The following is a 27,324-nucleotide window of genomic DNA, read 5'->3' on the forward strand; positions in this document are numbered from 1 at the left end:
CCCCGAAGTCCGAACGAGACACCGGAGCGTTCAGGGAGGGAAGATCAGGAGAGTTGGAGGGTGGATGGCAGTCCCCTACCGTGTGATGATGTGGGAAACTCAAAAATTTGTTAGGCCTCCGGAGCGGCAAGATGGCCGCCGCGAGCTCCCGTTGTCGGCCGTCCTGCGACCAGATGGAGGGGTATAGGCACCTGATATAGTCCCCAGTAGCTACAGTGTACTCCCAGGAGTAATGTGCCTATAATTTGGGAGTCGGTCGGTGCAGAATACAGGAGGATTGCGATGGATAGAGCTCGGGTTGTGCAGAGCTCCCTCAGAAAGCGTCCATCGCCGAGCACTTCCGGCCGTAAGTGCATTTTTTTATCTTTAATAAACCTTATACCTTTTACCCTATGGTGAGTCTGTTTACATTTTTGGGTAACGCTTGACCTGTCTCACTTGACTGGCTGATGATCGAGGCTCGCTGGTCGCCTGGTGCCTAGCCCAAGACTCTTGTTACCAATCACCTGTGAATTGTTATATCGACACTCCTCCGGACTGAGGCCCTGGCTAGGTTTATAGCTGCAGGCTCCTAAGGGCTTGCCTTTTGGTAAGCACGCGCTCTATGTGGTGAAGGTGCCCTGTCCCATTGTGGTGTTTATTACAAGATTCTACAATGGTGCACATTATATGGATTGAATTTGTGCAACACACAGGCTAATGTCGTGTTGGAAGTTCCTACACAATCATTGTGTGTTTTTTTTTTTTTTTTTTTTTTTTTTTTTTATTTATTTTTTTTTTTTTCTTGGACTATATTTACATCATATTTTATTTTTTTTCAACTTTTTATTAATTTTTTTTTATTTTTTTTTTATTTTTTTTTTTATTTTTATTTTTTTAGCGCAGCTTTACTTTACTCTGATATCCCTGTTTTATTAACCTGACCGCTTATTATTCTACATAGGAAGCCTTCATTTTGATTGCAAATATTTAAAGATTCTAACTGGCAGCAAGAATAAGTCCTTACATTTAAAGGGCACCTGTCATTTCAGATCCATCATGGCAGCGCCTGTTAGCGGGCATCCACTCGCCTGCTGCCGCCACGTCCCTCACCTTGTTGTTTCACTGCCACATCACCAGCCGTCCCATTAACGTGAATGGGACTGTTGGATAGTCAACAGCGGGTCAGAGGAGGAGCCTCTGCGGGACAGAGATGACAGTTGCTCTTTAAAAATTATGATTTATATAGAGTTGATTTAAATCGAGCCTTTTTACTAGGGATTTAAATCAAATCCACCCTGGAAATGAGACATTTTTTGCATTGACCATCAATGCAAGAGGCGTGTTCCTCACCGACTCCAGATATAGTGAATTTAGCAGGCATCAGGGTGGATTTGATTTAAATCCATAATTTTTAAAGAGCAACTGTCCTCTCTGTCCTGCAGTGGCTCCTCCCCTCACCAAAGCCCCCCAACAGGACTGATAATTCCTTTATTTTTTTTTATTTTTTTTTACAATGCTTTCTTTTTTTGGTGGGGTGGAGCTCGGCTGAGAGTGCCAGTGTGTTGTTTTTTTTTAAATGTATTACAATTAAATTTTTTTTGTATTTTTTTTTTTTTTTTTTAAGAATTTTAATATTTAAAGCGGGAGTCCGCCGGGACTCCGCGTTTTTTTTTATTTTTTTAAAGCCAGCAGCTACAAATACTTTTAAAATAGTGACACTTACCTGTCCAGCGCGCCCGCTATGTCGGCACCCGAAGCCGATCTCTCGATCGTCTCTCGATTCATCTTGGGTATGGGAATCAGGAAATGGAGCCTTTTGGCTTCATTTCCCGGTTCCCACTGCGCATGCGCGAGTCGCGCTGCGCAATGAGGACGGACCCGCTGCCTCTGGGATCTGTCGCATCTGCTCCTGATGAGTGGAGATTACATCCACGAAACGCGTAGAGCTACATTTGATGCTACAGTGATAATTACTACGGCCCGACGTTACTTCTAATTAATTTTTAATATTAATTCAGTACATTTATGTTTACATTATGTGATTACAAACACAGGTACCGGATATGTCGCCCTGAGGCATTTTTAGGTTATGCTGTTGCTCCACATACTATTTACTGTTCATATATGTTTTTTGACTTTATGTGTCTTTACATACACCTTGATGTCTCCATATAACACATTTTGTGCCCTACAATGGCACATGTATGTATGTATATATATGAATTTACTCTGTATCATATATTATGGATTCAATTAAATTACCTTTTTCTGACCCTCACACTTCAGCCGCTTCATTTTAAAGTCCCACTTTTTTTCCCTCCTTATTGTGCTAAATACCGGGATGGAGGCGCTAACCCGTGCCTCATTTAAAGTCCCAAACTGCTGCGCCTACTGGGATCTGTGTGTTTCCCAGCAGGCAGCGGGGGACTTTCGGAAAGGGGCGTAATCTATGCCCCTTTCCGCAGAGAGCTATCCCGGAAGTGGGTGCAGATACCTGTACTGTACAGGTACCTGCACCCCCCTCCCCCCTGAAAGGTGCCAATTGTGGTGCCGGAGGGGGGGAGGATTCCAATGAGCGGAATGTCCACTTTAGGGTGGACCTCCGCTTTAAAAGGAAAAATTTTAAAAATAATAAAAAATAAAATAAAAACCACACTGACACCTCACCCCCCCCCCCCCAAAAAAAGAAAAGAAAAAGTGGCATCGGGACAACCCTAGTACCACTGGTGGCCCTCTACATAGGGTGCAATGATTGGATTCCCCCAACCAGCCCAACATCACATAAATTAGAAATTTTTGCTAGCAGTGGGGTTCTTGAATCGTAAAAAAAAAAAAAAAAAATATATACTTTGCATCACAGCTGCTGCAGCTAAAAGTAAAAAAAAAAAGATAAGAATTGACTAATCAACATTACAACAATGGATAGCAGATGACAATATGCCAGATGCCAAACATATTCACAATGGCATTACACCGCTCAGGACTTGCCCACATAAATACAGATCTGAAATACTTAGGCATCGTGTAGTGCCACATTGTGTTCTGACATCCGATCAATTGGATCAGATATGATGTAGCACGCTGTATTCTACATACACAATACCAAACTTCTGGGGGGACCCTGGGCAGAGACGAGAGGTGCTGGCGGAACATCATCCATAGCAGAGCTGCCATGGACAAGATATAAGGAATGCCAGCGCCACCGACTTATAAGTCCAGTATAGATTTATTCGTCTTGGTCAAAGAACAGAAGGCGAAGCTAATGCATTTGGGGGTCTCACAACTCCTCCATCGGGTCTTGAGTGCTGGCAGAGTTTAAAGAAAATACTGGATTAAAAAAAAAATTGAGGATTAGCATAGCGGTCAATGAAGGTGCCAGTCTACTAGGACCCAGAGGAAGACTCACTATGGGGTATGGGGCTGTCCTGCAGTTTCTAGTCCCTCCAGGACCAGAAACTGCATGTTGGATCAGTCAAGATTTTGGCAAATATACAGCATAAGGGCTCGGTGTAGTCTCCCAACATTGGGGAAACGTGCCATCTTGTTACATAGTAGGTGAGGTTGAAAAAAGACACAAGTCCATCAAGTCCAACCTATGTGTGTGATTATATGTCAGTATTACATTGTATATCCCTGTATGTTGCGGTCGTTCAGGTGCTTATCTAATAGTTTCTTGAAACTATCAATGCCCCCCGCTGAGACCACCGCCTGTGGAAGGGAACACATCTTTGCCTCTTTTACATTAAAGAACCCTCTACGTAGTTTAACCACTTCCATACAGGGCACTTATACACCTTCCTGCCCAGACCAATTTTCAGCTTTCAGCGCTGTCGTACTTTGACAATTCCGTGGTCATGTGACACTGTACCCAAACTAAATTTTTATCATTTTTTTTTTACCACAAATAGAGCTTTTTTTTGATGGTATTTGATCACCTCTGGGCTTTTTATTTTCTGCTAAACAAATAAAATAAAAAGACCGAAAATTTTGAAAAGGTTTTTTTTTTTGTTTCCGTTACAAAACTTTGTAAATAAGTAAGTTTTCTCCTTCACTGATGGGCACTGATAAGGCGGCACCGATGAGGTCGCACCAATGAAGTGGCACTGATGGGTACTGATAGGTGGCATTGTAGTGTAAAGTATTGTACTGATGGATGCCAATCAGTGATGCCCATTGTGGGCACTGACTGGCATCCCTGGTGGTCTAGGGTGGCATAGCTGGTGCTGGGCATCCCTGTTGGTCTGGTGGCGTCCCTGGTGTTCCAGTGTGGGCATCCTGGGGGGGGGGGGTTCCTGCTCTGTTAATCGATCAGCACAGACCTCTCACCGACCCCAACCCCCCCCGTCCCCCCGTCAGAGGAGCAGCCAATTGGCTCTCCTCTACTCGCGTCTGACAGATGCGAGTGAGGAAAAGCCGGTCACCGACCCTTCCTATTTACACTGTGATCAGCCGTGATTGGATCTAGTAATTTTTTTTTCTCCATCTGACGGGGGTTATAACTAGGAATCAACCGATTTATTGGCGGCCGGTAGTCCCATTTTTTTTTAAGTATTGGTCACAAACGTACCCTTTCTTCAAGGGGTTGCAGGCATCACCCTGGTACCGTTCTTTTGAGCGGACGGTCAGCTTTATTGTAATAACCGTTTGGCTGTTATTAGAAGCAGCGGGAGGGGACATCTCCCTTCCGCCTCTTGCCCGGGCTCTCCTGTCCACTCCGGGAGGCCAGAGCAACCAGCTGGCACGTCCGCCAACTGGCCAGAGACCTGAACAAAGCCGATGCTTCATTTGAGTCTCAGATCCGGTAACCCGGAAGCGATGTCAGGACATCACTTCACAGATTACTGGCATCTTAAAGGCGCCAGTTTTAAAAAATAGAAAGTATTCAAAAACGCTGATCTTGACGTTTTGAATACTTTCAGGTGCAGAGGAGGAGTTTGGGGTCTTATAGACCCCGATCCCACCATAAAGAGTACCTGTCACTGCCTATTACTGTCACAAGGGAGGTTTACATTTCTTGTGACAGCAATAACAGTGATAAAAAATTTACAGAATATCGGCAGACCATATCGGCCTGAGAGGTGGCCAAAATATCTGTATCGTATTGGCACCGAAAAAACGATATCGGTCGAACCCTACATATAACCCTCCATTATTCCATCCAAAATGGGGGGGTGGGGAAAGTTTTGCCTATAGTTACACTTTAGAGATTAAAGTGGTTGTAAACCCTTAAAAAAACAAAAAAAAACCCTGCAAGACAAAAGCATAATGAGCTAGTATGCATAGCATACTAGGCCATCGCCTGCAATAGCCACCGATTTGACATGTCAAATCGCATGCCAATGCGACCCAATGGGAATGTGGGCTTAGGGAGAGGTGTATTCTGAGTGTGTGTGTAGGACCAGAACAGGAGAGTTCTTAACCTGTTGCGGCCTGCGTAACGCACATGTGCAGTGGAAAATGGATGGCCTTGAAAGCCCACACACCACGCATGCGTTGCTGAGAGCATGCTCAGTTCACACTCCTGGAACAGAGATGGAGCTGTCAGAGACACAAATCTGTCCCCATTAGCAATCGGTAGCTGGAAGGATCGGCTCCTGAGTATATGACAGCTAATTACAGTGGTCACATGATCACTGATCCTTCCAGCCCTTTGGGTGTACAAGACCCCACTAAAGGGATGCTGTGCAGGAAGGGGGTTAAAGTGGTTGTAAACCTCAGACATTAAACATAATCAAACCATATTCCTCTATAGCAGAGGTTCTAAGCGCCTGTCCTCAGGACCCACTAAAGCCTCGTACACGCAATCGGATTTTCTGATGGGAAATGTTGGATGTCAGGCTGTTGGCGGAAAATGTGACCTCGTGTACGCTCCATCGGACAATTGTTGTCGGACTTAATGCAGACAAATGTTGGATGGCAACTGTCATCTCTGTCCCACAGCAGGGGCTCCTCCTCTGATCTGCTGTTGACTCACCGACAGTCCCATTCACTTGAATGGGAAGACTGGTGATGTGGCAGTGACACAGCAAGGTGAAGGACGTTGGCGGCAGTAGGTGAGTGGATGCCCGCTAACGGGCACTGCCATGATGGCTCTGAAATGACAGGTGCTCTTTAAATGTAAGGACTCATTCTTGCTGGTAATTCAAATCTTTAATATTTGCAAACAAAATGAAGGTTTTCCTATTTAGAATAATAAGCTGTCAGGTTATTTTGTGGAGCAGTTGAAGAAATGGGATTATTGCGGTGCCCATCAATCAAACAAAAGCAAATTAATTTTTAAATAAAGGCAAAATGTATGGAGTACAAATTCAAAAATTAGAATTTTTTATTTTATTTTTTTATTTAATACAATAAAGAAATAACCAAAATACATAGACTGGGTACACAAGGATCATTGGATTAAAATACACGTCTAACACATCTAATTGGTCAGAGATGGTAGCGACCTTGTAGCTACTCCGTGGTCAAGAGTATCCCAACATGTTTCGCCATTACAATGGCTTCTTCAGGGGAACCAAAACTTGACCAAAGAAAAGACTAGATAATAAGCTAAAGGAACATAACAGAAAAAACAAAACCATTAGAAAAAAATCCGGGTTGTGTGCTGCTTGGCTTTTAGCTAAAGAGATCTCACAATTGGATAGAATTTGATTGAAAATTATGTTCACCCATTGTGCTCACTGAAATTATGTGTATTGATCTAAAAAAAGACACTAGATGTATACATACCCCTGAATCAGTTCTCAGCACGAGATGGATGGGGCAGTCTCCTCGGGTAGAAAGCAATCCAGCCTAACAGACCACCATATGTGACAAGCTGTCAGGTTAGTAAAACAGCGATATCAGAACCAAATCAATCATACAGTTTGCAGTGCACATATAGATTTTCAAAACGATGGGATAATGGAATATTCCTGAACTTTTTTTTTTTTTTTTATCTCATGGTTACTGTGAAATTGTGTGAATGCATCAATGCAGTGCATGTTATCTCCGCTTGTAGAGCTTGGATTCATTGAATGAGTTTACCAAAAGTGTAAATATATTGCAGAATATACAGCTTCATTCTACATAACTGAGCTCCATTTCATGTGGAATAAACTATTACTGTATCTTGAATAGAAAACGATTTTTAGATTGATTTGAACTCCAAAAGCATTTTATTAAAATAAATTTGATACAAATCATCAGTTTGATTCTTTAAAAAAAAAAAAAAAAAAAAAATCATCTTCTCCTTCCTTTTTTTTTTTTTATCCACCCTGACTGCCAGCCAGCACATTTTGCTGCATTTTCCTGTGGGCATGGTAAATGTAGGTCCATGTACATGAAGCCTAATGAATGCAGGCTGGGGAGAGCGGGCAGGTGAAAAGAGCGTTCTGAATTTGTGTGGGGGAGGGGGGGGGGGGTGTGATGGATGGGAGAGGAACAATATAACGGGGGGGAATAGATAGATCAGCAGCAGGAAGGTGCGTTCTGTTTGTACTAAAATAAAACTTCTCGGCCGTGTGAAAGTTCTGTGATATTCGTCAGCCGCAGCAAAGGTGTAGTTTGCCAAATGATGTACCTAATAATAAAAATTGGCGTCCAATTGAGAATTAATTGCAAACTGTCACACTGGGTCAAAGAACAGTCGCAACTAATAATAAAAAAAAAAAAAAAGTTTACAAATTTTTCTGAATGGGGAAAAACCATTGATCATTATCTGCAGAGTCTCTCTTCTGGTGACTAAATTCTGCCGCTCGACCACAAAATCTGAGTATTCTCATCTGATTTTGTCTTTTTTTTTTTTTTTTTCCTTGTGTATATTGACCGACAGAACTAAATCTTCAATTGCATGCTGCCATTTGTCTTTAAAAATGACCCAGCTTTATTGCTCGCTGCTCTAACAAGAGCTTAGCTCGGGAAGCAGCGTTGTAGCGCCAAGGGTTAAGCTTAAAATTTACTAGACATCAATAGCTTATTGAAGAAATACTCCTTTCACCCTTCTATTTCTTATATTTTTTTTTTTTTGCTTCATAATTTGCAGAGAGCTGCAAATGTCAGCCTTGATGTACTGCCTCTCAAAATTAGTCAATAGAGCAAACAGCTAGAATTGCTTTGGGCAGAAAATAAGCAGTGTAATCATGACATAACTGGGGTCAGTGATTTATGGATTTCAATATAGTAGTAGCTGCATATGATTGAAAATTTACTAGGTCACTAGTGCACCAAAAGGGGAAAAAAAAAAAAAAAATGTTTTTTTTTTTATTTGCCGCCTGGGGGCATTGCTGGCAATGTGCAACAAAATAAGAACCCTTGAACCTGTTTTGTCATAGTGCAAGCTCAGTGGATGACAGGGCAGCCTGGCGAGCCTCATTTAAATGCAAATGCCTCACAAACTTTTGCATTCGACTCCCTTTTTAAGTATCCCGACTATCCCTGCGAGGCTTTTCTAAACACACGCCATAAAAAGGGACATGAAAATAAAATTGCTACTTTTTTTTTTTTATATATATTTATTTGTTTTCATCCTTCTTATTTTTTTATTTTTTATTATTATTTGAAGCTTGAAGCAGAAGCCATTCCTGAGGTGTCGGAGAAGTACGAGATCACCTCCGTACCAACCTTCTTGTTTTTCAAGGTAAGATGGAATGATCTGTAAAGTGTGTTATTTGGTTCTCCTTGAGCAAGACAGCAATGCAGCGTATATTTAATAATATTGTGTAAAATATAGAGTGCTGGTTATATTTTTATGTATTTTATAAATATACGAAGAGCCATGATTGTTCATATCACCCTAGAACTGGGGTAGGCAACCAGTAGCCCCCCCAGCTGTTGTGGAACTACATTTCCCATGAGGCATTGCAAGGCTGGCAGTTACAATTACTCCCAGAGGCATGATGGGACTTGTAGTTCTGCCACAGCTGGAGGGCCCCAGGTTGCCTACCCCCTGCCCTAGAAGAACCTTCAGGGCTCTTTTACACCCGATGCGGTTGGGCTACGTTGGGAGCGATTTCCAGCACGACCCCTCTACATAGACAAAACAAAAGCCCTTGCTTCCTATGGTGTCAGTTCACACCACAGCATCACATGCAGTACATTTTTCAGTGCAGCGGGTTTTGACGCAAACTACTACATTGCAACACCGCTGCGTTGAAAAAAGGTACATGCGCATTGGCCGCTCCCTGGAAGTCTTTCTCTTGGCAGCAAAAAAAAAAAAAAAATGCTGGATGCTGGTAAATGTTTATACTGCGTTTAGCAGAGTCAGGCACTTGGGCATTTAAAGGGGTTGTAAACCTTCGAGGTTTTGCACCTATGCATTGAGGGGAAAAACCTCCTGTAATGCTGCAGCCCCCCCAATCCCCCGTTTTACTTGCCTGTACTTTCTCTATCTCGTTCTGGGGAGGAGCACAGCAGCAAAAGCCGGTGTCTCATGTCCTGGATGGATGGATTGCAGCACAGCCATTGGCTCCCACTGCAGTCAATCAAATCCAATGACTCAGAGGGCGGGGCCGAGTCATAAATTCGGCTTCTATGGACGCCAAGTGAATGACTCAGGAGCACGCCCGCCAGGTAAACCCCCCCCCCAGGAGAGCGCATCTCCCAAGGGTTTATCTAATGCAGTGAGGAGCCGCTGAGGGACCCCATAAGAGGATGATCGGGGCCACTCTGTGCACAGTGGAGGTAAGTATGATATGTATGTTTTTTTACCTTTACAATCACTTTAATGCTAATGACTACAGAGAGGAGAGCAGCGGTCTGACGGAGGCAGGTAAACTGACCATGGTAATCGGGGATCAGCAGCCTGGAATACTGTTGTCGGCACAAAGAGGGGGCCACAGGAACTGGCAGGATCAACCAGGTTTTTTGGAACATAGAGTGGGGTAAATGACACAGCACAAGCACTGTCCTGTCTATCGTGCTTCAAAGGATCCCAAGGGAACTTTTTTTTTTTTCTCTCCTCTGTTCATATAATAGGATGTTGGCATTATGAAACAATCACTGACATTTTCTATTTTATTCCATTTTGAGTTACAGAGAAGGTCTTTTGCTAGAATTATTACTCTCGCTCTAACAATCGCAACAATGTGTGGTTTGAACACAGTTTACCTATGTGGGAGTGACTTGCGTATGCGTTCGCTTCTGCGCACAAACATGGAGGGACAGGGAGCTTTACATTTTTTTTCTTAGTCCTTTAACTTTTTATTTTTTACACTGCTCTTTTAAAAAAACAAAAACAAAAAAAACTGGATCACTTTTTATTACTATTACAAGGAATGTAAACCTCCCGGAGGCGGAGACCACTTTTATCTGAAAGCGAACCGTCCGCTGTTTATAATAAATTTTATATATTTATTATTATATTTAATATTTATTACTATTATAATAATATTATATAGAATATACCGGGGTTATGGCTGCTATCTGTGATCTGCTATCTGCTGCCATAACAGTATTCAATGTCAAAGTACTGACGTGTAACGATGGCGGGCGGTCCAGAAGTGGTTAAATGTAATAAAAAAAAAAAAAGATAGATAGAGATAGAGATATATATATATATATATATATATATATATATATATATATATATATATATATATATATATGTATATGTATATGTATATGTGTGTGTTCTGCTTATCAGGGCTGTGCAATGGTTTTGCACAGAATGTCCCTGGTCCTCCTCTTCCGGGGTCACACGCTGGCGCTTCTTGCTCCCCCCTCCACCCCCCCCTCGAGTTGCACTCATAGAAAGCCACTTGCCATGTCGGTGATCATGCAAGCTTGCTCTCGAGCCCCACTCTCTGTGTGTCCATTGACACTGTTCGTCTTCAGTCAAGATCCTTCTCTTCATCACTAATAGAGCTGGACTCTGCAATTTTTAGCTGTCCAGTGCCGCCATCCTCTGCCTGACTTTTGGATAGCTGCATCCAGACCACGTTGGACAGTAGAGCTGGGTGATTTTCTCCTCCTTTTTTTTTTTTTTTTTTAAAACCTCGATTCACGATTCGATTCAAGGTGTTTTTTTTGTTTTGTTTTTCTGATGGACACCGTGCCAGTCCTGAGGAGCTGCGGGCTTCGGCCTAGTCCACAGCGTCCTGCCTCGTGCTGGTGGAAAAAAAAATATCTAAAAAATAGATTTGCTGAAAATTTGAATCTATTTGACCTCTCAATTCGATTCTAGATTCAAATCGATTTTTTTTTTTTCCCCAACCCTACTGCACAGGAATTCAGGGCTAGCCTGGAAGTGACCATTGAGTACTGGGTTATGAGAATTTATTTTTTTGTAGAACGGATATAACATTCCAAGGTATTTAGTAGGAGGCATGGTGATACGGTCTCCAGTGCAATTGTTTGCAGTTTGTTTTGTAGTTGTTTGACTTTTTTATTTTTATTTTTTTACACATACAGGGGCCGAAGCGATACAGTGTTGCCATAGTAACCCTATACTACTCTGGGGTGGTGATCATGATTTATTTATTTTTTTTATTCACTATGATTGCTTATAACTGAATTTTACAGTTCTAAGCAACCATTTTGTGATTAGCTGTGATTGGCCCTTTCTGTACCATGTGACCACTGTGCCCATTGTGTACAATTGTCATGTGATCTGCTGTGATTGGCCAACAGAGATCACATGGTACCAGCAGATGGTTGGGTACTGTAATCTGTTATCGACGGATGCAGTGGAATGCATGGCGGAATGTGGTCTGATCCTGTGAGGACTTCATATGATATCCTCCCAGGAAAATAGGGCTCCTGCCTGGCCATCATGTTACAGTGTGACCAAAAATGTCATATATTGCAGCTTATCAATCAAAAGATGGGATGGCTGCATTCATTTTCTTTCCCCCCCCGTGCGCCCCTTTGTTTTCACCCGGTGTTCTGGCCAGTAACACACCTCCTGTATTAGAGCGCCCTCACTCTGGATGAAGGAACACAGGGGGCACAGCAGCATTGTCAGTCTAGGAAGGAGGGGAGTGTTAAATGTACTAACATATTTAGCTACACTAACAAACTGAAGCCACACTCCAGTTCACTCATTTTTAAATCGGTTACAGCAACAGTTTTTTCCCCCCCCTTTTTTGGGATAAAGGTTTCACTTGAATAAATAAAAGATTATTGTAAGCATCCCTGCCAGTGGTAAATGGTTTGTCGCATCCCTGCCAGTGGTAAATGGTTTGTCCCATCCCTGTAACCGATCCATCTGGAAGAGAGTTTGTTCTTTTAAACAATAATAGGCCAGATCACCAGGTGACAATAAAAGAAAGAAAAGCTAAAAAAAGGAAACAAATGCAGCCGTCACATCAATGAGGCTGCAATGTAATAAATGTTTGCTTTTGGGTTTAATGCCGCTTTAACAGCCTTGGGGGTCGGTCCACACTGCTGCGATGTCGGACATCACATGTGATTTGCACCGCACTGCTGTGCAAATCACTTCCGATGCCAATTCAGCCATACAGATTATATGGCTGAATTGGCATCGCATTCGGACCAAAATCACGCAGGACCTTTTTTTTTTTTCTGGTTCGCACCAGAATCGTATCGCATGGGTGTCTGAATTGACAGTTCACGCCACGATATGCGAAACGATCGGGGGGTGTCATTACCTTTCTATTGACACCTGCAGCGGATCGGATAGGGCAGTGTGGACCACCGGCGGGTGACATGCGATGCCGGAACCTGTACGGGATTTGCACGGGATCTCTGCATCGCAGCAATGTGAGCCGGCACCAAGAGACTGAATAAGAGACGTTTGTTGGGGTTTATGAAAACTTTAATGTGATGTGCGCTCTGCTCCGTGCACACTGCGATTACAAATCGCTGCTACGACAGCAGTCTGGCATTTTGCCTGTAGAAGCAGCTCAATTTTATCCTGTGTGTCCGTACTCATTCGGTCGTTTAGAGGCATGTTTTAAGCTCAATGTTTTAAAGGCACCAAAAAAAAAAAAAAAAAAAAAAGTTTGTAGATATAAAAAGAAAAAAAGATTTGGGACTTTATATGTCCTTTTTGGTTTGTGTTTTTTAATTGGGGGGGGGGACCCCCACTAAACACGCCTAAACGTGTACAAAAAGCGTGATTGTATTTTTATTTTTTTCTGCCAAAGGAACTGGTGGGGTTTTTTTTATTTATTTATTTATTTATTTATTTTTTAAAGCCCCATGTGAATAGCGCCTAAAGGTTGTAATATTTCCATATCGTGTGATTTTATTTATTTATTTATTTATTTTTACCTGCAAAGGTAATGACATAAGTTGTTAGAAAATATGACTAAAACAAAAGTGTTTTCCATGATTTTCGTTTTTGTGGAATGTTTCCATGTATTTACTTGTTCGCAGCAGAAATCGCCATAACTTTACAGCTTATATATCCTGTGTTTAATGGGTTTATATCCCCCTCTAGTGGGCATTTATGTATATTACCTTTTCTCACTTGGAGTTGTGTGCTTCTTTTATCTTCTTGCTTTACATTCAAATTTTTTGCTTTTCCTTACTACTTTTTATTTGCACCCATTATAAATGATTTATGGAAAGTAATGAGCGTTATCAGTCCATATATTAACAGGCATGTGAACATCATACACCTAACAAGCTTTGGGTATCGGCAGTTGTTTATATTTTATTTTCTCGAACGCTAATTAGCAATTAAAAGCACCTCCATGAAATGGCAGTGATACAATACACTTGGAGACTTGCGGCCAGTGGGAATCGCTGACGGGAAGTAGAGATCCCTGTTGAGTGCTCCAGTTCATTGACTCTCCCTTCTATTTCTTCTATGCCCCAGTCTTTGGAGGTCTATACAAGGATGGCAGGGAGAGGGCAATGCTATTCCTACAGTATATCTGTGTGTGTGTATACACACACACACGCACGCACGTACGTACACACACACACACACACACACACACACCGTACACGTACACACACACACACACACACACCGTACACGTACACACAAACACGTACACACACACACACACACAAACACGTACACACACACACACACAAACACGTACACACACACAAACACGTACACACACACAAACACGTACACACACACAAACACGTACACACACACGTACACACACACAAACACGTACACACACACACAAACACGTACACACACACACAAACACGTACACACACACACAAACACGTACACACACACACAAACACGTACACACGTACACAAACACGTACACACGTACACAAACACGTACACACGTACACAAACACGTACACACGTACACAAACACGTACACACACACAAACACGTACACACACACAAACACGTACACACACACAAACACGTACACACACACAAACACGTACACACACACAAACACGTACACACACACGTACACACACACACACGTACACACACACACAAACACGTACACACACACACACAAACACGTACACACGTACACAAACACGTACACACGTACACAAACACGTACACACGTACACAAACACGTACACAAACACGTACACAAACACGTACACAAACACGTACACACACACACGTACACACACACACGTACACACACACACGTACACACACACGTACACACACACGTACACACACACGTACACACACACGTACACACACACGTACACACACACGTACACAAACACGTACACAAACACACGTACACAAACACACGTACACAAACACACGTACACACGTACACAAACACACGTACACACGTACACAAACACACGTACACACGTACACAAACACACGTACACACGTACACAAACACACGTACACACGTACACAAACACACGTACACACGTACACAAACACACGTACACACGTACACAAACACACGTACACACGTACACAAACACACGTACACACGTACACAAACACACGTACACACGCACGCATACACAAACACGTACACACACGTACACAACACACGTACACACACACGTACACACGTACACAACAGTAACACACGTACACAAACACGTACACACACGTACACAAACACGTACACACACGTACACACACACGTACACACGTACACACACACGTACACACACACGTACACACGTACACAAACACGTACACACGTACACAAACACGTACACACGTACACAAACACGTACACACACGTACACAAACACGTACACACGTACACAAACACGTACACACGTACACAAACACGTACACACGTACACAAACACGTACACACGTACACAAACACGACACAGTACACAACACACGTACACACACACACGTACACAAACACGTACACACGTACACAAACACGTACAAAACACGTTACACACGTACACAAACACGGTACACACGTACACAAACACGTACACACGTACACAAACACGTACACACGTACACAAACACGTACACACGTACACAAACACGTACACACTACACAAACACGTACACACGTACACAAACACGTACACAAACACGTACACACACGTACACAAACACGTACTATACACAAACACGTACACAAACACGTACACAAACACGTACACAACACACGTACACACACACACGTACACACACACGTACACACACACGTACACACACACACGTACACACACACGTACCACACACGTACACACACACGTACACAAACGTACACAACACACGTACACAAACACACGTACACAAACATACACAACACGTACACAAACACACGTACACACGTACACAAACACACGTACACACGTACACAAACACACGTACACACGTACACAAACACACGTACACACGTACACAAACACACGTACACCGTACACAAACACACAGTACACACGTACACAAACACACGAACACACGTACACAAACACAATACACAATCACGAACAACACGTACACACACACGTACACACACACGTACACACACACGTACACACACACGTACACAAACACGTACACAAACACACGTACACAAACACACGTACACAAACACACGTACACAAACACACGTACACACGTACACAAACACACGTACACACGTACACAAACACACGTACACACGTACACAAACACACGTACACACGTACACAAACACACGTACACACGTACACAAACACACGTACACACGTACACAAACACACGTACACACGTACACAAACACACGTACACACGTACACAAACACACGTACACACGTACACAAACACACGTACACACGTACACAAACACACGTACACACGTACACAAACACACGTACACACGTACGTACACACACACGTACACACGTACGTACACACACACGTACACACGTACGTACACACACACGTACACACACACGTACACACACACGTACACACACACGTACACACACACGTACACACACACGTACACACACACGTACACACACACGTACACACACACGTACACACACACGTACACACACACGTACACACACACGTACACACACACGTACACACACACGTACACACGTACACAAACACGTACACACGTACACAAACACGTACACACGTACACAAACACGTACACAAACATGTACACAAACACGTACACAAACATGTACACAAACACGTACACACACACGTACACACACACGTACACACACACGTACACACACACGTACACACACACGTACACACACACGTACACACACACGTACACACGTACACACACACGTACACAAACACGTACACACGTACACAAACACGTACACAAACACGTACACACGTACACAAACACGTACACACGTACACAAACACGTACACACGTACACAAACACGTACACAAACACGTACACACGTACACAAACACGTACACACGTACACAAACACGTACACACGTACACACGTACACAAACACACGTACACACGTACACAAACACACGTACACACGTACACAAACACACGTACACACGTACACAAACACACGTACACACGTACACAAACACACGTACACACGTACACAAACACACGTACACACGTACACAAACACACGTATACACACACATGTGCATATATTATATATATAATGTGTGTGTGTATATATATATATATATATATATATATATATATATATATATATATATATATATATATATATATATATATATATATATAAAAATGTGTATATACACAAAATGAGCTAACTTACTGGTTAGTTTTTTATTTTATTCATTAAAGTAATTAAAAAAAAAATAATAAATAAAAAAAAGTGTATGTATGTTTGGTGGTTCCAAGTAATTTTCTAGCATAAAAAAAAGCATTTTTTTTTAAGTCAGCAGCTACAAATACTGCAGCTGCTGACTTTTAAAATATGGACACTTACCCATCCAGCGCGCCTGCGATGTCGGCACCCGCCATCTTCAGTATGGGAATCAGGAAGTGCAGCCTTGCAGGTTCACTTCCCGTTTCCCTACTGCACATGAGCGAGTTGCACTGCACAATAAGGACGGTCCCTGCTGTCTCTGGGATCCATGCGTTCCCAGGAGAGAGCGGGGAAGGGACAAGAAGTGGCGTAAATACCTGCCGAATCTGAGGCTATCTATGTCCGGAAGTGGGTGCAGATACCTGTATTATACAGGTATCTGCACCCCCTCCCCCCTGAAAGGTGCAAATTGTGGCACCAAAGTGGGGGGGGGCGGGTTCCGATGAGTGGAAGTTCCACTTTAGGGTGTAGCTTGGCTTTAAGTGGTTAAACTTTTTTTTTTTTTTTTTCACTTGCAGAGGAAGTCTATTCCATTGACAAATTGTTACAATGTTTATACTTAAAGAGGAAGTAAACCCTGATGGGTGTTACTTCCTCTTTCATTCCCTGCAAAGGTAAAGCATAATGGACTACTGTGCATTGCATAGTAGCCCATTATGTGTCACTTACCTGACACAGGAGCCAGCGATGTCACCGCTGTCCCCTGTAGTCCGCCGCATCCATCTTTTCGGTGGGGTCTCGCAGCTCCGCCGCTGTCATTCGGCGGAGCCGCGATGATGTCACTCCCGCGCATGCGCACGGGAGCCGCCATGCGCGGCAGCTCCGTTGTTGGAAATGCCGTGTTCAGAGCGCCTGCGCGCCGCTGTCTAGGGCGCATGCGCCGTAGACAGCGGTGCCTGTCTTCGGGCAAATATCTCCTAAACCCTGTAGGTTTAGGAGATATTTCTTGGACCTACAGGTAAGCCTTAATCTAGGCTTACCTGTAGGTCAAAGTGGTTTGTAAGGGTTTACAACCACTTTAAGTTCAACTGATAAAGAATGTTGCCATTCTTTGCAGACTGCCCAGTTTTTCTCTTCCTTTCTTTTGAATTTATTTTATTGGGATTTTATGTGATAGACCAACACAAAGTGGTACATAATTGTGAAGTGGAAGGAAAATGATAAATGGTTTTCAACATTTACAAATAAATATGTGAAAAGTGTGGTGTACATTTGTAATTACAGCTGCAAGTCTTTCTGGGGATGTCTCTAGCAGCTTTACACATCTAGAGAGGGACATTTTTGCCCATTCTTCTGCAAAATACAATACAGGGGGTCCCGGGTTAAAAACATCCGACTTACAAACGAAAGGAGACAGCAGGAAGTGAGAGGAAATCTACCCCTAGGAAGGGAAATTCTCTCCTGTAAGACAAATTATGGGAAAAAAGGTGTCTCCACTGAAGCTTTATCACCAATCCTTGTTTCCACAACAACCTAAAATTTATCATTGGGTGAAATCTTCTGAACAGGGGCACAGACAGCAAAACAAATGTTACAGGGAGGGGGTTAAGCCTTCCCTATGCTATCCCAGAAACTAAATAAAATATTTTTTTGGTTTGAGCTACACTTAAAAAAAAAAAAAATAGTACCTGGTCCAACTTAAAAACAAATTAAACTACAGAACAAACCTACATTCCCTATCTTGTTTGTAACCTGGGGACTGCCTGTATCTCACAAAAGTAAGTACACCCCTCACATTTTTGTAAATATTTTATTCTATCTTTTCATGTGACAACACTGAAGAAATGACACTTGTGTACAGCTTGTATAACAGTGTAAATTTTCTGTCCCCTCAAAATAACTCAACACACAGCCATTAATGTCTAAACCGCTGGCAACAAAAGTAAGTACACCCCTAAGCGAAAATGTCCAAATTGGGTCCAAAGTGTCAATATTTTGTGTGGTCTTCATTTTCCAGCACTGCCTTAACCCTCTTGGGCATGGAGGTCACCAGAGCTTCTCAGGTTGCCACTGGAGTCCTCTTCTACTCCTCCATGATGACATCACGGAGCTGGTGGATGTTAGAGACCTTGCGCTCCTCCACCTTCCGTTTGAAGATGCCCCACGGATGCTCAATATGGTTTAGGTCTAGAGACATGCTTGGCCAGTCCATCACCTTAATCCTCAGCTTCTTTAGCAAGGCAGTGGTCGTCTTGGAGGTGTGTTTGGGGTCGTTATCATGTTGGAATACTGCCCTGTGGCCCAGTCTCCAAAGGGAGGGGATCATGCTCTGCTTCAGTATGTCACAGTACATGTTGGCATTCATGGTTCCCTCAATGAACTGTAGCTCCCCAGTGCTGGCAGCACTCGTGCAGCCCCAGACCATGACACTCCCACCACCATGCTTGACTGTAGGCAAGACACACTTGTCTTTGTACTCCTCACCTGGTTGCCACCACACACGCTTGTCACCATCTGAACCAAATAGGTTTATCTTGGTCTCATCAGACCACAGGACATGGTCCCGGTAATCCATGTCCTTAGTCTGCCTGTCTTCAACAAACTTTTTGCGGGCTTTCTTGTGCATCATCTTCTGGGACGACAGCCATGCAGACCAGTTTGATGCAGTCTGCAGCGTATGGTCTGAGCACTGACAGGCTAACCCCCCCACCCCTTCCACCTCTGCAGCAATGCTGGAAGCACTCATATGTCTATTTCCCAAAGACAACCTCTGAATATGACGCTGAGCACGCGTACTCAACTTCTTTGGTCGACCATGGCGAGGCCTGTTTTGAGTGGAACATGTCCTGTTAAACCACTGTATGGTCTTGGTCACCGTGCTGCAGCTCAGTTTCGGGGTCTTGGCAATCTTCTTATAGCCTAGGCCATCTTTATGTAGAGCAATAATTCTTTTTTTTTTTCCAGATCCTTAGAGAGTTCTTTGCCATTACGTGCCATGTTGAACTTCTAGTGACCAGTATGAGAGAGTGAGAGCAATAACACCAAATTTAACACACCTGCTCCCCATTTACACCTGAGACCTTGTAACACTAACAAGTCACATGACACCGGGGAGGGAAAATAGCTAATTGGGCCCAATTTGGACATTTTCACTTAGAGGTGTACTGACTTTTGTTGCCAGCGGTTTAGACATTAATGGCTGTGTGTTGAGTTATTTTGAAGGGACAGCAAATTTACACTGTTTTATACAAGCTGTACACTCACTACTTTACATTGTAGCAAAGTGTCATTTCTTCAGTGTTGTCACATGAAAAGATATAATAAAATGTGAGGGGTGTACTCACTTTTCTGGGATGGTGTGTGTGTGTGTGTGTGTATGTATGTATGTATATATATGTGTATGTGTGTGTGTGTGTGTGTGTGTGTGTGTGTGTGTGTGTGTATATATGTATATGTGTGTGTGTATATATATATATATATATATATATATATATATATATATATATATATATATATAATTTTTGAAGAATTTAGATGGCTTTTAGGACCCCCACAATATTTGTGGTAGTAGCTATATGTTCTTTGATAACTGGTCATTACTACTTTAGTATGTCAGTAATGATATGCTAAAGAGGAGGAATGACTCCACAGGGGTCCAGCAGAGACGGTGACTCCAGAATGATGTGTTTTTCCACAGGAGGGGATGTTTTATGTCTTTTTATGTAACGACAGGTCTACCGATTGTTTAACCCCTTCATGCCTGAAGGTAAAACAAATCCTAATGCCTAAACCCAGTTTAGCAACTTTGCCATGTATAAGTATAACTGTACATATCATCCCAACTACTTGGAGTATCCAGGAGAATTACACTTTGGTTTTTTTTTTTTAGGACCTGCGGTGACCCATATTATTGGGTATCTTTTTATTTATTTATTTTCTTTATTTTTTTTTCTTTTATGATCAAAGAAACCTTGTTGAAATAGTAAAAAGTGTACAGTTGCTGTATATTTCTTGCTGTTACCATAACCTACCATCAAAATCTCAAATACATTTTCTTGCTCCTGGCAATCGCAAAAAGGAAAACTGGCCCAAAATAAAATAGAAATTAAACTTTTATTTATTTATTTATTTTTTTTCATTTAGCTGAACATTACTTATTACTATGACCTACCACCAAAAAAGCCTGAAATAAATTCACCTGCTCCTGACATTCACAACGATAATACAACATGTTTGTATATTATTTAATGCACAGCGGTGTCGTTTATTCATTCACACAAATCTGTGACTGAATGAACTCGGTGAATGAAGAGGGTGTTGATGAGCACTCTGGTTCATCCCTCTTCCTGCACTTCCGTAATTGTCTGCCGTACAGGAGGTAAGCTGTATTGAGTGTCGCTCTTTTTTTTGTTTATAGCACAAAAAATAAAAACTGCAGAGGTGATTAAATACCATCAACAGAAAACTCTATTTGTGGGCAAAAAAAGGACGTCAATTTTGTTTAGGTACAACGTCGTACCACTTGTCTGCTAAATTGACGCAGTGCCGTATCACAAAAAATGGCCTGGTCATTCAGCAGCCAAATCTTCTGGCGCTGAAATTGTTAAAACACAATTTGTTTTTGAAAAATAATAGTTTAATTTTAATGCAAAAAAAAACAAAACAATATGGAACCACATTTTTTGGTAAAATATAAAAGATGAAGTTACACCAAGTAAATAGATGCCTAACGGGTCATGCTTTAAAATGACAAAATCTGGTGGATTGGCAACAAACGACAATAATTAAAAATCTCCATAGGCGATGCTTTACATTTTTTTTTCCAGGTTACGTATTTGAGTTGGAGGAGGTCTAGGCCTAGAATTATCACTCTTGCTAAAATGTTCACGTCGATACCTCACATGTGTGGTGCGTACTCTGTTTACATATGTGTTCGCTTCTGCACAAGAGCATGGAGGGTTGAGGGCACATTTCATTTTTTTATTTTTCCTCATTCCCAGCTTAGTGACTGAACTGTAGAAGCTGATTGGCTACACAGCTGCATCAGATTCTGAGCGCTTAATTTAGAGTCCTTTCACATCGGTGGTCCACCTGGCGTACTCTGCTTTGCTCAACAGGGGATGGATTCGCTGGTTCCTGCTAAGCAGGAGGATGACAGGTCCATCTCCGCTCACTGTGCAGGTACCGACCTTTCAGAGTCCCGCTCTCCTCTGTGGGGAGATGGGATGAAAATGGACCGCCTGTCCGTTTTCATCCGATCCGCCAGATGGATGAAAAATGGGGTCACCATCCATCTGGATTTCACGGACTGGATCGGATAGCGGCGGTTGTCAGCAGACCTGTCACTGCTGACATCCGCCGCTCCATAGGAGTGATCGGAGGCCCCAGTTGGATCCGCCTGAATAACCAACAGACTCAATTGGAAAGTCCGTGTGGAAGGGGCCTTATAGTAAATCTCCCCCACAGTGTACATTGACCATGTCTTTTAACTCTGACCATGAGCTTTGACCCTGACACTAACCTAGGTCAAGCCCTGAGCTAGCCATTTTTCTCTTTTGTCTTTTATTTATTTTTATTCTATATTATTATATTTTTTTTACACTCTAAAGATACAATGTATCTTTTTCTCCATTCAGGGGAGAGAGACTGTCTCAGGAGGGTGTTATTGAGTGATCACTGATATAGCCATTCACAGTCTATCACAGAGACCATGTGATTCGGAGCTGGTCCTCCCGATTCCCAGTCATTATTAGTAGGAGACCCAAAGCGGTTGATAACAGTTCAGTCTCTAAGCTGGGAATGTGCTAAAAAAAAAAAAAAAAAAAAATGTAAGCACCCTCAACCCTCCATGCTCTTGTGCAGAAGCGAACGCATATGTAAACCGAGTTCGCACCACACATGTGAGGTATCCACGTGAACATTTTATCCCTAGACCTCCTACAACTCTAAAATATGTAACCTGTAAAAAAAAATGTAAAGCGTCGCCTATGGAGACTTTTCAATATTGTAGTTTGTTGCCATTCCACCAGCTTTTGTAATTTTAAATGACGTGTTAGGTACCCAGAAATTTTGGCTGCTGAATGACCGGGACATTTTTTTGCGATTCGCCAATTGCTTCGCTTTAACTGACAATTGCGCGGTCGTGCAACGTTGCACCCAAAACAAAATCGAAGTCCTTTTTTTCCCACAAATAGAGCTTTTTTTTTTTTGGTGGTATTTGATCATCTCTGCGGTTTTATTTTTTGCGCTATAAACAAAAGAGCGCCAATTTTGAAAAAAAAAATCCACAATATTTTGTACTTTTTGCTATAATATCCCCCCCCCCTTTTTTTCTTTTGCCTTTTCAAAAAAAAAAAAGTTTTTTTCTCTGTTTAGACCGATATGTTTTCTTCTACTTATTTTTGTTTAAAAAATAAATAAAAAATTGCAATATATTGATTGGTTTGCGCAAAAGTTATAGCGTCTACAAAATAGGGGATAGATTTATAGAATTTTTATTATTTTATTTTTTTACTAGTAATTGTGGCGATGCGACTGCGACCTTATGGCGGACACATCGGACACTTTGGACACATTTTTGGGACCATTGCCATTTATGCAGCGATCAGCGCTATAAAAATGCATTGGTTACTGTAAAAATGTCACTGGCAGGGAAGGGAGGGGTTAACACTAGGGGGGCGATCAAGGGCTTAAGTGTGTTCTAACTTTTAGGGGGAGGGGACTGACTAGAGGAAGTGACAGATTGTGATTCCTAGCTAATAGGAACTCGCGATCTGTCACTCCTCACAGAACAGGGATTTGTGTGTTTACACACACACACACACACACACACATGTCCCTGTTCTGCCTCTTGTGCCCATGATCGCTCGTGGCCGGCGGTCATGGCGACCATCGGCCACAAGCATTGGCACCCCCGCTGTGCAGCGGGCACGTGCGTCTGCTATCCCGATCCCACAAGCCAACTTTTAGTTACGACAGCTCGCGGGATCGTGTCGACCTGTCGCAGTAAAATGGAGACTGGTCGGCAAGCGGTTAAAAACCGCTGCACAAATTCTGTGCGTGACATGTCACGTAGCAAAGAAATACACCAATTGCCATTTTATTCTCCAGGGTCTCTGCTAAAAGAATAAAAAATAAAATAAAAATAAAAAAGATCTATATGTTTTGAGGGTTCTAAGTAATCTAGCAAAAAAATAATATATTACCAAAATTACCAGAAAAGGCCTGGTCCTTATGTGGGTAATAGTGTATATGAGGTATTTGTAGTGCATCTCATGTTCCTGAGAAGCTGATGTCAGATTATGTTGAACCATGTAGTACCCTGGAGTAATACATTGCTTGGCTGTGTTTTTACGTTTGATGTTCTGACTTTTTTTTTTTTTCCATCACCTACAACCTCTCAGCATGATGTATCTTGTCTCTCAGAGTTCTCAGAAGATTGACAGGCTAGATGGGGCTCACGCACCCGAGCTGACCAAGAGAGTCCAGCGCCATGCATCAAACACGGCTTTTCCCGCTGCCCCCAACAGCTCTCCCAAAGAGGACCTCAACGTCAGGCTTAAGAAGCTGATCAATGTGGCCCCGTGTATGCTATTCATGAAAGGATCTCCCCAGGAACCCAGATGTGGTACGTATGTCCTGCTTTTTTGTCATATATGGGCAGAGCAGACAAGTTTTTTTTAATTTATTTTCTCAATTTAACTTGAGCTTTATAACTATGGCTTTTATATATATATATTATAATAATTTTTTTTTTTTGTGAGGCAATGGTGGCAACACATTGACAAAATTGAATCTTAAAGCGGATCTTCAATGCATCTGAGCACCATAAACCAAAAACGCACTTTAATTCATTTTTAAGATTCAAAGCAAACTCGCCCATCCATCCATGTCTCCCATGCTTTGGTTTGTTGAGAAGCCACTTTGAAAAAGACTTTGGCCATCTTCAGTAAGGGCAGATAATTCATGTAGCATTTACTTCCTGGAATCAATCTGCCCTTAGCTCAGGTCTTCAGGCAGGAGGGTGTGCTTAGCTGAGAAAGGTCCTTCTGAAGACTGCAGGGATGTAAGACATCATTTGCCTAGGCCTGGAGACCAGGAAGTAACTGAAGAAATGTAAAAAAAAAAAAAGTTTAAAACAAGTAAATAAATGCTATATTTTCCTATCTGTTTACTAATACTAGCTGCATAAGGATTAAAAATAATCAGTGTTGATTGTGAGAGGGTAGTTCCACTTTAATTGTCCAAATAGAGATTCTATATGCAAAAGTCCAATGGAGCATACACACGGTCGCATTTTCTGACCAAAAGCTCTCATCGTTTTTTTGCTGGCCGAATTTCCGATCCTGTGCATTAGACCCTTTTCACATAGATGACAGTCTTTACTACCCTTTGAAAAGTGATCTGCATTGGCTTGCTTTTCTGAGTGAAGTAGAACTGCTGCTTCCAAGCATTCAGGAGGTGAACTCTCGAACTCTCGAACTCTCGAACTCTCGAACTCTCGAACTCTCGAACTCTCGAACTCTCGAACTCTCGAACTCTCGAACTCTCGAACTCTCGAACTCTCGAACTCTCGAACTCTCGAACTCTCGAACTCTCGAACTCTCGAACTCTCGAACTCTCGAACTCTCGAACTCTCGAACTCTCGAACTCAGAGAATGTTATTCTTTAAACCCAAGGGAGATTTTTGAATTATTGTGTTGCAACTGCAAGCCTAGCATTTGGCAAGCCAAGTAAATTTGCCACTCCCTTTGACAGCCATGTCTGAAAATTACATCTTGGAATTTTTTGAAAAACAAACGATTTTCGAAAATTTGTTCGAAATTCGACCATGTATGGCCTGCATTACTTTTGTATTTGGACTGTTGTCCTAATAAAAACATTTTCCACCCTAAGTGAGGCACCTGGTGCACTAAGGCTAGGTGGCCTCCATCCCTGATTTTTTTTTTTTTTTTTTTTTTTTTTTTCCCCGTTCTGGAGATTCACCCTCACTATTTGTCCTATTTACCATTATTAGTGAAAGTGAGAGAAAATACCAAATTTTGGGTTGTCCCCAAAAAATTTAAGAGGAGAAACCTTCCAATGGGGACACTAGTTCTGGTGACCTGGGAGACCCCAAGAAATTCCTTTTTAGTTTGCAGGAATTTCCTCTCACTTCCTGTTTTTGTTATGGGATAGGAAGGGAAGGGAAATCTCTCCAATGGGAAAAAGATGGCGAAAATAAATCTGACAGGTTATAACCCTCCCTTGCTCTATCCAAAATGGGGGGGGGGGGGGGGTTTCTATAGTTCTACTTTAAACCTATTTGGGGAAACAATTATTTAATTATTTTGTATACAAATTATGTAAAATACATCAGTTTATAAAGGCATAATGGCGGCAGAATGGCACTCCTGCACAAATCGCCATAGCTGTACGGCGGGCACTTAGTATAGGGGGCGCATGCACGTGTGCACGCTGCATCCCTAAGGAGCCAATGCGTGTGCCCGGTGGCCACGATGTCCGCTTGACACTTGTGATCGCTCCTGACAGAGCGAAAACAAGGATTTGTGTTTGTAAAAACATTAATCCATGTCCTGACGGAAGAGGAGACAGACAGTGTGTTCCTAGTATATAGGAACAATGATCGGTCTCCTCCCAAAGTCTGTCCCATCCCCCACAGTTAGAGCACACAGGGAACGCATTTAACCCCTTGATCACCCCCTAGAGTTAACCCCTTCCCTACCAGTGACATTTACACAACAATCAGTGCATTTTTATAGCTCTGACTGCTGTTTGTGTCCGTGGGTCATAAAATGTGTGAAGTGTCCGATTTGTCCTCTGCAATATCGCAGTCCTGATAAAAATCGCAGATCGCTGCCATTACTAGTAAAAAAAAAAAGTTAAAAAATAGAAAAAAAAATGCTATAGATCTATCTCCTATTTTGTAGACACTATAACTTTTGCGCAAACCAATCGATTTACGATTTTTTTTTTTTTCAATTTTGGGATATTTAGTATAGCAAAAATAAAAGTGTTTTTCAAAATTGTTGCTCTCCTTTTGTTTATAGCGCAAAAAATAAAAACCATAGAGGTGATCAAATACTACCAAAAGAAAACTCTATTTGTGGGGAAAAAGGACACTTTTTTTTTTTTTTTTTTGGGTACAACATCGCATGACCGCGCAATTGTCAGTTAAAGCGTCGCAGTGCCATATCGCAAAAAATGGCCTGGTCAGGAAGGGGGTAAATTCTTCCAGGGCTAA

The 27,324-nt window shown here is 42.2% G+C and overlaps 1 protein-coding gene across 1 annotated transcript in view; it reads left to right on the forward strand.

Moving 5' to 3' along the window:
- The window catches only part of GLRX3 (glutaredoxin 3), a 72,732-nt gene that overhangs the window by 15,845 nt on the left and 29,563 nt on the right, over nucleotides 1–27,324 (forward strand). Inside the window, exons 3-4 of the mRNA XM_077455544.1 lie at nucleotides 8,525–8,599; nucleotides 24,507–24,708. Coding sequence (XP_077311670.1) covers nucleotides 8,525–8,599; nucleotides 24,507–24,708 — 277 coding nt within the window. The remainder of the gene's footprint in view (nucleotides 1–8,524; nucleotides 8,600–24,506; nucleotides 24,709–27,324) is intronic.

Source organism: Lithobates pipiens, unplaced genomic scaffold (assembly GCF_037356315.1).
Source record: "Lithobates pipiens isolate NorthernLeopardFrog02 unplaced genomic scaffold, aLitPip1_a1.2 Scaffold_25, whole genome shotgun sequence".
In the NCBI taxonomy this organism is placed as follows: domain Eukaryota; kingdom Metazoa; phylum Chordata; class Amphibia; order Anura; family Ranidae; genus Lithobates; species Lithobates pipiens.